At 44.5% G+C, this 12461-nt stretch overlaps 1 protein-coding gene across 1 annotated transcript in view; it reads right to left on the reverse strand.

Moving 5' to 3' along the window:
* LOC124005571 (SNF-related serine/threonine-protein kinase-like) overlaps nt 1-12461 on the reverse strand; it is a 57603-nt gene that overhangs the window by 29850 nt on the left and 15292 nt on the right. The window contains 1 exon segment of the mRNA XM_046314963.1: nt 311-452. Within this exon segment, the coding sequence (XP_046170919.1) occupies nt 311-452 (142 nt within the window).

The raw sequence follows: 12461 nt of genomic DNA on the forward strand, positions 1-12461 counted from the left end.
ATCTGTCAGGACCATCCTGATTCAGGAAGCTCAGAGAAGTGCCTGAAGAAAAGTGAACTGCCAATGAGTTGATGTGCACAGATCTGACTGGCAACCTTCCAGACCACAGAGTGTTGACTGGCGTCCAGACAGACGTTCAGGCTTAACACAAAGGAGAGATGTGGTAGTCAGAGGTCTGGCTCCTATTCAGATGTGTACAGCTCATCTGTTACATAACCAAGGCTGAAAGACAGAGGTCAGCATCTGTTCTGGAGAACACTTGTTAATTAGGATGCGTGTAAATGTCTGCGTGTGTGTATGCGGGACTCACTCTTTGCAGGCGTTGGAGACGTGGGTGGGTACAGTGTATTTACAGTCCATGATCATGGTGAGGGTCTCGCTGTCGTTGGCCTCCTGGAAGGGGGGCTGTCCACACACCAGCATGAACAGGATCACACCAAGACTCCAGATATCTAACAGGAGGAAAAGGAGAGAGAGAGATGGTGAATGGATCAATCTGCTACACTATAACCTGGCTGGGTACTGTAGAACCATCTGTAGGTTCAGAGCACTGTGTTCTGTCAGCCCTGGGATTCTGCTGGCCTGGGCTAAACACAGTCTGGATTCCCCCTGCTGCAACTACCTTGGTGATTCAAAATCAAATTGTAGTGTGTGTGTGGTGGGGAATTAACCACGCAGACCCCAAACACCCTAGCTCATCCTTCACATCACACCACTGTGGTTACCCAATCCAATTTTCATACCGCCCCAACAGATCCACAGATGATGCAAATCTATTGCACTCCACACTACCGTTCCCCACCTGGACAAAAGGAACATCTATGTGAGAATGCTAATTCATTGACAAGAGCTCAGCATTCAACACCATAGTGCCCTCAAAGTTAATCAATAAGCTAAGGACCCTGGGACTAAACACCTCCCTCTGCAACTGGATCCTGGACTGGCCGCCCCCAGGTGGTAAGGGTAGGTAACAACACATCCGCCATGCTGATCCTCAACACGGGGGCCCCTCAGGGGTGCGTGCTCAGCCCCCTCCTGTACTCCCTGTTCACTCATGACTGCGTGGCCGCGCACGACTCCAACACCATCATTCCATTTTCCGATGACAACAGTAAATGTATCGCCGGATCACCGACAACGATGACACAGCCTATAGGAAGGAGGTCAGAGACCTGGCCGTGTCGTGCCAGGACAACAACCTCTCCCTCAACTTGATTAATACAAAAGGAGATGATTGTGAACTACAGGAAAAAGAGGAAAGAGCATGTCCCCATTCTCATCGACGGGGCTGCAGTGGAGCGGGTTGAGAGCTTCAAGTTCCTTGGTGTCCACATCACCAACAAAATAAAATGGTCTAAGCACACCAAGACAGTCGAGAAGCGGGCATGACAAAACCTATTCCCCCCTCAGGAGACTGAAAAGATTTGGCATGGGTCCCAGATCCTCAAAACTGTTCGCTCTGCTACCGCACGGCAAGCAGTACCGGAGCGCCAAGTCTAGGTCCAAGAGGCTTCTAAACAGCTTCCACACCCAAGCCATAAGACTCCTGAACATCTAGTCAAATGGCTACCCAGACTATTTGCAGAGCACCCCCCCTATGCATAGTCACTTTAATAACTCTACCTACATGTACATACTACCTCAAATAACCGGTGCCCACACACACATTGACTGTACTAGTACTCCTGTATATAGTCTCACTATTGTTATTTCACTGCTCTTTAACTACTTGCATCTCTTATTCTTTAAAAGAAAATCTATCTGCATTGTTGGTTAGGGGCTCGTTAGTAAGATTTTTCACTGTAAGGTCTACACCTATGGTTTTCGGCGCATATGACTAATAAAATTAGATTTGATAAATAAACCTGAACTAGAGTTCCAGATGTATCGTCAGCTCTGCTAGGCAGCAGTAAACATAGAGATGTATCGTCAGCTCTGCTAGGCAGCAGTAAACGTAGAGATGTATCATCAGCTCTGCTAGGCAGCAGTAAACATAGAGATGTATCGTCAGCTCTGCTAGGCAGCAGTAAACATAGAGATGTATCGTCAGCTCTGCTAGGCAGCAGTAAACATAGAGATGTATCGTCAGCTCTGCTAGGCAGCAGTAAACGTAGAGATGTATCGTCAGCTCTGCTAGGCAGCAGTAAACGTAGAGATGTATCGTCAGCTCTGCTCTGCTCAGCTCTGCTAGGCAGCAGTAAACGTAGAGATGTATCGTCAGCTCTGCTCGTCAGCTCTGCAGCAGTAAACGTAGAGATGTATCGTCAGCTCTGCTAGGGCAGCAGTAAACGGCAGCAGTAAAGAGATGTATCGTCAGCTCTGCTAGGCAGCAGTAAACGTAGAGAAACGCTAGGAGATGATGTATCGTCAGCTCTGCTAGGCAGCAGTAAACGTAGAGATGTATCGTCAGCTCTGCTAGGCAGCAGTAAACGTAGAGATGTATCGTCAGCTCTGCTAGGCAGCAGTAAACGTAGAGATGTATCGTCAGCTCTGCTAGGCAGCAGTAAACGTAGAGATGTATCATCAGCTCTGCTAGGCAGCAGTAAACGTAGAGATGGCTTTCCAAATGACACTAGTCCCTATAGAGTGCACTACTTTTGACCAGAGCCCTAGTCCCTATATAGTGCACTACTTTTGACCAGAGCCCTAGTCCCTATATAGTGCACAACTTTTGACCAGAGCCCTAGTCCCTATATAGTGCACTACTTTTGACTAGGGCCCATAGGGACTTCTGAAATCCGCCTGTCATACTGAAGTCAGTTATTTAAGTGCAGCTGTGATTCAGCCCGACTCAGAATAAGGAATTCATTATTACATAAACACATACTATCTTTAATGCCCTGCTTGTCTCAGAATTAGTCAGTCAGATACTTTCAAAAAGCACTTAAAACACAGATGGCAATTACAGTGAGGATTTTAAATAATTCTCATTAAGCCTAGATGCCCTCAAAAACGGAACTAAGTCGCAGCTTATAGCCTAACACTCACTGCACAAACAGTGCCAGTTAAAGATACAAAAAGAAAAATAACTGTAGCTAGCCCACAAAACACCTTCAAATCCTCCTGGGGTCCAACAACCTGTTCATCGGAGGATTTGAAAGTGTCATGTAATGGAACTGTTAACTAGGTCACAGGATGTAGGAATGTTGCAGAGGTCCATGTGTCACTGAGGAGGGCTGACTGCCCAACAATAAAAGGTGTCAGAGGCCGCTTGTAGTTGTGTATCTGCTGGGTCTTCTATGATGTGCTGTATCATTCACATCTCCTGTTGATGTCTGATGCCAGCAGCTCCAGGGAGGAAGGTGAAACTAGTCCACAGGGCTCATCCTTATTTCTGTTAAAGCTGCGGTCATATTATTACTGCTGCCTTTAGAGGGGCATCCAGGAGCTCCTATTCCACCTCAGCATACTACAGCGGGATGGAGGGAAGGACGGACGGAGGAGACCGACGTATGTACGGACGGTCGGAGACGAGGGATACAGTCTGCAGTGGGATGGAGGGAAGGACGGACAGAGGAGACCGATGTATGTACGGACGGTCGGAGACGAGGGATACAGTCTGCAGTGGGATGGAGGGAAGGACGGACGGAGGAGACCGACGTATGTACGGACAGTCGGAGGTGAGGGATACAGTCTGCAGTGGGATGGAGGGAAGGACGGACAGAGGAGACCGACGTATGTACGGACGGTCGGAGACGAGGGATACAGTCTGCAGTGAGATGGAGGGAAGGACGGACAGAGGAGACCGACGTATGTACGGACGGTCGGAGACGAGGGATACAGTCTGCAGTAGCCATGATGCACATCACACCTCCATCCCCACCACTTGCAGCTCTGCCACGAGCCTGTCTGATGAAATATTACCATGGCGTTTTAAGGGGAAGGTTCCCACGATGCCAATGAGTACTCAAGTGTTTCAATGGCATCCTGTGTCAACAAACCCTAAATCAAACACCGCTTTGGGGTTCTCACAACGAGGAGGATTTTCTACATGGCAGCTAGTGTGCTTTATTAGACAGCGGTAACCTAATGTAGCAGGCGTAAAATAAACACCTGATCCTCTACATACTGGTACCGACAAATACAATATATATATTTTTTTTAAACTGCTGAGAGGTTATCTTCTGCACTGTTCAACCAATCTAGTAAAATGTGGAGGAGTTAAGATGGACGGAAGTCACTGGCTGTCTTCTCTATTTCCTCTGAACAGCAGAACATCTAGTTGTTGTGGACTGGGCGGAGCCTAGCCGGTGGTGTTGTTGGCTCCCTCTCCTCTAATAGGCTGGTGTACTACGCTCTCTCCTTCTCTTCTCTGTGAATCAGCGCAGGCTCTCTGTATGTCACCACCAAGACTCACTAGTGGGCCAGTTTAAAGACCCCGTCACAGCAAACCAGGCTGCTAGTTTGAGTGCAGTAAAATGTTTTTGCTCAAACTTTTTTTACCAAGGATATTGTTTTTCAGATTAAAAATCAGACAATAGCCTATATGCTAATCTAGCTTCAGCATATCTGTCATTCTGCATGCAACCCACTAGCCTGTGGTTACATTTACTGTATAGTGAGAGAGAAAAAACAACCCTGAACCTTCTGGGGGGCCTTGATGCCTCTGCCATGTTTATTTCTCAGTGTGTGTGTTTGTATGTATGTATATATATTAGTGGTGAGATGCGAGAACAGTAGCAACAGAGATGAGCTCCAATGGGATTTGCAGGAAAGCCATGCATTGCAATCAGGAGGCCCATTGCTTCATTACAGCAAATCGAACACAACGTTCTAAAGCCGTGCTTGGCTTCACATCACACATGCAGGCGACTGTATTTCCCCCATCATCAAAAAGAGAATATTTCCATGCTGTGACCCAGATCAGACATCCTGAGCCCAGACTGAGCCCAGAAATAACTCCCTGCAACTCTCCCATCTCTGACCGTGGAGGAGCGCCAGATTCAATCCAACCTGCCGTGTCACTGTTTATACTGCCTGTCTACAAACTAGCTGGGTCCCGCAGGAAGGCGCACACATTATTTTACCAAAAACTGTGGGTATCAGTACCTGTAGGAAGAGTACCTGGTATTTCCTTCTGTGAATGTATTTTGACCATGGGGGGAAAAGGCTAGTTCTATGTTTAGGCTACACACTATTGCATAAATACTGCAATGCGGGTTCAACTGAACGGAGTCAGGTAGAAGGTTGTGTATTAACTTCCCAAAGTCAGCATTTACTATCTGTCTGCTATACATGCACACAAGGTGTCAAATGGAAGAACACTTTAGTTTCAGTATTACCCCTTCAAGACCAGTGACCCTGCTAGAAATGGACCTGTTGGTGACAAATCCAGAGCTGTTGCTGGCCCACGTCTCTTACTGAGACACTTGAAGTCAACCACAGCCTGCTAGCCTGTCCCTGCCACAACACCTCTCCTTGTCGTCTCCAGCGTGTTTCCATATCAGGCTTCGGTCTCAAAAATAGCCATTCTAACACAGCCCTGTCTAAGGGGACTGTTGACATTAAACTCTAAAGAACAGGCCTAGTTGAATGTAGGTGGTCTGAAGAGGCAGTGGGATTTTCAGTATTTGTATCTGGGCCTAGCCTAAGTATTGTCAATCAATAACCTTGAGAATTGTGCAAATATCCCCAGTCAGACAGACAATCATTCAGTGTTGACAAGTGGCTGGTGTTTATAGTGCCAGCAAGGTATGTGGACCTGTCCTTTAACACTGAAATAGGATACAGTGCTGCCGTACTGTGAAGCTCCTTATCAATGCTTATTCAAGTAGAGCAGTGGTTCCAACTCCGGTCCTCCAGTACCCCCACAGAACACACTGTAGCCCTGGACAAACTCACCTGATTCAACTCATTGAGGGCCTGATGATTCGTTGACATTTTGAATCAGGTGTGTTTGTCCTGATAAAATATATGAACAAAATGTGCACACGTGGCTATATGCAGCTCTTGCTTTGATCTCAAAACAAGCACATCTCCTCAAGACAACAGTCGTAAAAACAGATCCATATATGGCAATGGTCTATTTGCATATAGGCCTACTGCAGATGTGATTATCACACCGGTCTGTGTAGAGTACAAGCGGAGTTGTGCCCAATAGAATCCTACCTACAACAACATCTCTTCAATACTTTGTTTTGTTGTATTGAAAGTGGCTAATATTGGCTGATTCAAATCACAATTGCACAGTCAAGGGAAACGTTGATTGCCACAGTCAAGGGAAACGTTGATTGCCACAGTCAAGGGAAACGTTGATTGCCACAGTCAAGGGAAACGTTGATTGCCACAGTCAAGGAAACGTTGATTGCCACAGTCAAGGGAAACGTTGATTGCCACAGTCAAGGGAAACGTTGATTGCCACAGTCAAGAGAAACGTTGATTGCCACAGTCAAGAGAAACGTTGATTGCCACAGTCAAGGGAAACGTTGATTGCCACAGTCAAGGGAAACGTTGATTGCCACAGTCAAGAGAAACGTTGATTGCCACAGTCAAGAGAAACGTTGATTGCCACAGTCAAGGAAACATTGATTGCCACAGTCAAGGGAAACGTTGATTGCCACAGTCAAGGGAAACATTGATTGCCACAGTCAAGGGAAACTTTGATTGCCACAGTCAAGGGAAACTTTGATTGCCACAGTCAAGGGAAACTTTGATTGCCACAGTAAAGGGAAACGTTGATTGCCACAGTAAAGGGAAACGTTGATTGCCACAGTAAAGGGAAACGTTGATTGTCACAGTAAAGGGAAATGTTGACAGTGTTAACTCAACAGTAAAAGAGAAACATTGATAGCGTTAACAGGGAAACCTCTAAAAAGTTGAGTGAAGTTCAATCTCATGCTTGTCACTGTGGGCTGATATGTCTTCAGTGCGCTCTGACTGCTGCGTGCACACTCACAGCTTACAGGGAACATTGGTTAGGAACCACTGAAGTAGAACACCAACACATTCTCCTCGGTGCTCACAACTCAACTTGTTTATCTCAGGGTCATATGTGCATGCAGAGAGAGACAGGATTGCAAAACATGATTTTTTCTTTTAAAAATGTAGAAATGAAATAGGCTGAGTTCCATGGGGTGTTTCCCCCTCTCCTTACATGTCTCTGAAATAAGCAAATGATCCCATTGCCAACCCTCCAGCACCGTACATACATGGTGACCGGGATTGTCAGAACACGTCAGAGTCAGAGCTTTGAGGCAGACTAGTAGTAATCTTCACAAGATACTAGAGGTTGACCGATTAATCGGAATGGCTGATTAATTAGGGCCGATTTCAAGTTTTCATAACAATCGGAAATCGGTGTTTTGGGCGCCCCCCCATTTTTTTTTTAACACCTTTATTTCATCTTTATTTAACGAGGCAAGTCAGTGAAGAACACATTCTTATTTTCAATGACAGCCTAGGAACGGTGGGTTAACTGCCTCGTTCAGGGGCAGAAAGACAGATTTTCACCTTGTCAGCTCGGGGGATCCAATCTTGCAACCTTACAGTTAACTAGTCCAACGCAATAACGACCTGCCTCTCTCTCGTTGCACTCCACAAGGAGACTGCCTGTTACGCAAATACAGTAAGCCAAGGTAAGTTGCTAGCTAGCATTAAACTTGTCTTATAAAAAACAATCATAATCACAAGTTAACTACACATGGTTGATGATATTACTAGATATTATCTAGCGTGTCCTGTGTTGCATATAATCTGATTGAGCATACAAGCATCTGACTGAGCGGTGGTAGGCAGAAGCAGGCGTGTAAACATTCAGACAGCACTTTCGTGCGTTTTGCCAGCAGCTCTTCGTTGTGCGTCAAGCATTGAGCTGTTTATGACTTCAAACCAATCAACTCCGGAGATGAGGCTGGTGTGACCGAAGTGAAATGGCTGGCTAGTTAGCGCGCTAATAGCGTTTCAAACTTCACTCGTTCTGAGCCTTGGGGTGGTTGTTTCCCTTGCTCTGCATGGGTAACGCTGCTTCGATGTGGTGGCTGTTATCGTTGTGTTGCTGGTTCGAGCCCAGGGAGGAGCGAGGAGAGGGACAGAAGCTATACTGTTACACTGGCAATACTAAAGTGCCTATAAGAACATTATTCATTATTAGAAATACTTAAAAAAAAAAAAATATATATATATATATTTTTTTAATCGGCATCAGCTTTTTTGGTCCTCCAATAATCAGTATCGGCGTTGAAAAGTCATAATCGGTCGACCTCTACAAGATACATGAAGCAACAGAGCACACTGGATATAAGATAATACTCAAATGTTTTGTTGTTCAGTTACTGTATGGATGTGTGCACACTTACACACAGTTGTGGAGTAAAAAGACATGCCCTGGAATATAACCCCACTCACTACTCAGTCTTCAGAGAGACTATATACAACGGATAACATAAGAGCTCCCACCACCTGGGTTTTTCCTCATTTTGATGCATTATAGTGGAATTGAAAAGGTATAAGTGATTTTTGTTTGTCACTGATCAACACAAATTACCTCAATGTCAAAGTGAAAAGAAAAGCAAGTTATTTTTGTAAAAATGTGTATGGTTATTTAAAAGGTATTCACCACTTTTACGACAAGCCTAAATAAGTACAGGAGTCCAAAGTTGCTTGACAAATCACATAAGTTGCATGAACTCACTGTGTGCAATAATAGTATTCAACATGATTTGACTACCTCATCTCTGTACCCCACACACATAATTATCTGTAAGGTCCCTCAGTTGAGTAGTGCATTTCAAAACACAGATTCAACCAAAGACCCCCCCCCAGTTCCTCACAAAGGGCACTTATTGGTAGATGGGTAAAAAGCAGACATTGAATATCCATTTGAGCATGGTGAAGTTATTAATTACACTGTAGATGGTGTATCAATACACCCAGTCACTACAAAGACACAGGCGTCCTTCCTAACAGAGAAGCCAGCAGAGGAAGGAAACCCCTTAGGGTTTTCACAATGAGGCCAGTGGTGATTTTAAAACATTAACAGATGGCTGTGAATGGTAGAACACTGATGATGGATCAACAACATTGTATTTACTCCACAATACTAACCTAAATGATTGAGTGAAAAGGAGGAAGTTTGTACAGAATAAAAAGCATCCAGTTTGCAAAAAGGCACTAAACAAGTAATAATGCTAAACATTTGCCAAAAGGAATTTACTTTTTGTTTTGAATACAACATGTTGTTTGGGGCAAATCCAACAACACATTCCTGATTATTACTCTCTATATATTTCAAACATGGTGGTGGCTGCATCATGTTATGAGTATGATTGTCATTGGCAAGGACTAGGGATTTTTCAGGAATAAAACCCTGCAGAATGAAACTAACCACAGGCAAAATCCTAGAGGAAAACCTGGTTCAGACTGCTTTCCACCAGACAGTGGGAGATGAATTAACCTTTCAGCAGGAGAATAACGTAAAACACAAGGACAAATGTACATTGCTGTTTCTTACCAAGACAGTGAATGTTAATGCTTGGCCCAATTACAGTTGACTTAAATCTGCTTTAAAATCTATGTCAAGACTTGAAAATACCTGTCTACTAATGATCAACAACCAACTTGACAGAGCTTGAAGAATTGAAGTCTAAATATTGTACAATCCAGGTATGCAGAGCTCTAAGAGAGACTTAACCCAAAAGATTCACAGCTGTATTACCTGCCTGCCAAAAGGTATTTATTGATTCTGGGGGGTGAATACTTAACTAATCAAGCTATATTAGTTTAGTGTTTAATTTTTCATATGTTAGAATGTCTTCCACTTTCACATTAGAGTATTTTATGTTGATTGTTTACACAAAAAAAGACAATTAAATCCATTTTAATTCCACTTTGTAACAATAAAATGTGAAGAAATCCAAAGAGGATGAATACTTAAATGTACTGTACATCTTCCTGGCTCCATTTCAACGGGATGATTGACAAGCACTCAAAAGGATTTATCACAACAAGGCACAGAAACAGCAGCAGGCAGTGATTATGGAGAGAATTTCTGTGCCAATGTTAATAGGGGCATTGGGGTGTGTAGTTTGCCTCCTGCGAGTGACATGAAGAGTAACAGATGTTGAGAGGAGCGAGGCAAAAAAACAGAGTAACCTGATTAATGCAGACAGCCACGTATCTCTCTCACACACACACACACACACACACACACACACACACACACACACACACACACACACACACACACACACACACACACACACACACACACACACACACACACACACTTATGCATCAGTAGAACTCAATCTCTGTTAAACATGTAGATAATGAGTATGATGAGAGCGCAGTGACCCCAAGAGATGTGGAGATCACTTGTCTTGAGAGAGAGCAGAGACCCCAGGTAATGTGGAGAGATCACTTGTCTTGATGAGAGAGAGCAGAGACCCCAGGAGATGTGGAGATCACTTGTCTTTATGAGAGAGAGCAGAGACCTCGGGAGATGTGGAGATCTCACCACTTGTCTTGATGAGAGAGAGCAGAGACCCCAGGTAATGTGGAGAGATCACTTGTCTTGATGAGAGAGAGCAGTAACCCCAGGAGATGTGGAGATCATTTGTCTTGATGAGAGAGAGCAGAGACCCCAGGACATGTGGGGATCACTTGACTTGATGAGAGAGAGCAGAGACCCCAGGAGATGTGGAGATCACTTCTCTTTATGAGAGAGAGCAGAGACCTCGGGAGATATGGAGATCTCACCACTTGTCTTGATGAGAGAGAGCAGAGACCCCAGGTAATGTAACCCCAGGAGAGAGATCACTTGTCTTGATGAGAGAGAGCAGTAACCCCAGGAGATGTGGAGATCATTTGTCTTGATGAGAGAGAGCAGAGACCCCAGGACATGTGGGGATCACTTGTCTTGATGAGAGAGAGCAGAGACCCCAGGACATGTGGGGATCACTTGTCTTGATGAAAGAGAGCAGAGACCCCAGGTGATGTGGAGATCATTTGTCTTGATGAGAGAGAGCAGAGACCCCAGGACATGTGGGGATCACTTGTCTTGATGAGAGAGAGCAGAGACCCCAGGACATGTGGGGATCACTTGTCTTGATGAGAGAGAGCAGTGACCCCAGGTGATGTGGAGAGATCACTTATCTTGAGCACAAATGTTCCTGGTGTATAACGTGGTGGTTGGTGTTTAAGTGCATCCAACTGAGTTGGCATAAAGACGACAAACTTGGCAAGTCATCACTGGCAGTGAGTAGAAGAATTAGGCTTGGACGGTGAGAGCCTTGGGAGTCACTCACAGTTGTGCAGCATGCGCCAGGTGATTTAATTACATTATGGAGTTCCACCACTAAAGTGTTTGCCAGATAGATATCTTACAGCTATTAAGTTAACGGTCTAAAATGTGCTAAATGCTCTGTAGTTGTGCATTTGGTTTGCTAATTTATTAGGCAGTTAGCTTCTTCCAAAAAAAATAATAATTGAGCATTCGCTTGGTAACAGCAGAGAATCCCCTCCTGGATCAAGAGCCTTGCTGTCTAATGTTTGTTTTGTGCAGCAAACTGAGAAGCATTTTTTTGTTACTTGTATAGTTTATGTCAGAAACTACGAAAATGTTCGCAATCACATTTAGTTTGTATTCTACATGGGATTTTACGTGTACTTGTTAGCATTGCTAACCTTCAGATTAGTATCAGTGGGATTTGAAAACAGCGCCCCTTGTGTTCAGTGACTGTATTACTGAATAGGATACCAAATATCAGAGTATGGCAGAATGAAGGTATGACAATCTGGATACTGCCCAAGTGTAAGGAGCACACAGAAGATGTGAACAGCCACTATTAGCAGCCATGACAGAACTTCTCTCCCCACCTCATCCTCTGTCAAGCAAGTCCAACCAACCAACCAACCAACCAACCAACCAACCAACCAACCAACCAGGCCCATCACCAGAGTAGGAGCTACAGCTCGTGGACAGTGAGGTCAGTGAATCATGCCTAGGGGCAACACTGACCAGTTACTGAGATTTACCGCCCAAAACAACTCCCTTTTCCCGGGATAAATAACAGGTGTATATAAGAGAAGTGTATATGAACAGCATGGTGTGAAATGGAACTGTTAAATGATATGCGGTGACTAAATGCGTCTTCTCTGCGGCCTCCGCATGATGACTCATCAATGCTCTGGGTGGGGACAGACAGCCCATCTCAGTATGGAGGGCAGTTCACAATGCATGTAGACCTCATCATGGTAACTTCTTTTGTCACAGGAAGGCCTACATTTGCTGCAGCATAGTCTATGCTACAGCAATGGAAAGACTGAATGAGCGTCTAATTTACCCATCCAACTTTCAGGGGACAACTTATTTATTTTTTTGTAAAGATTATATTTTTTAAAATTGCAGCTGGAGAGTTTTAAAGACAGCCTATCACTCGAATAATGTTGCTTTAAAATCAGTGCACGCGCTAGCACACTCTCAGTCTCTCTCCCCGTTCAATTTGCATCCAAAATAGATAATC

This window comes from Oncorhynchus gorbuscha, linkage group LG19, assembly GCF_021184085.1.
Source record: "Oncorhynchus gorbuscha isolate QuinsamMale2020 ecotype Even-year linkage group LG19, OgorEven_v1.0, whole genome shotgun sequence".
In the NCBI taxonomy this organism is placed as follows: Eukaryota; Metazoa; Chordata; class Actinopteri; order Salmoniformes; family Salmonidae; genus Oncorhynchus; species Oncorhynchus gorbuscha.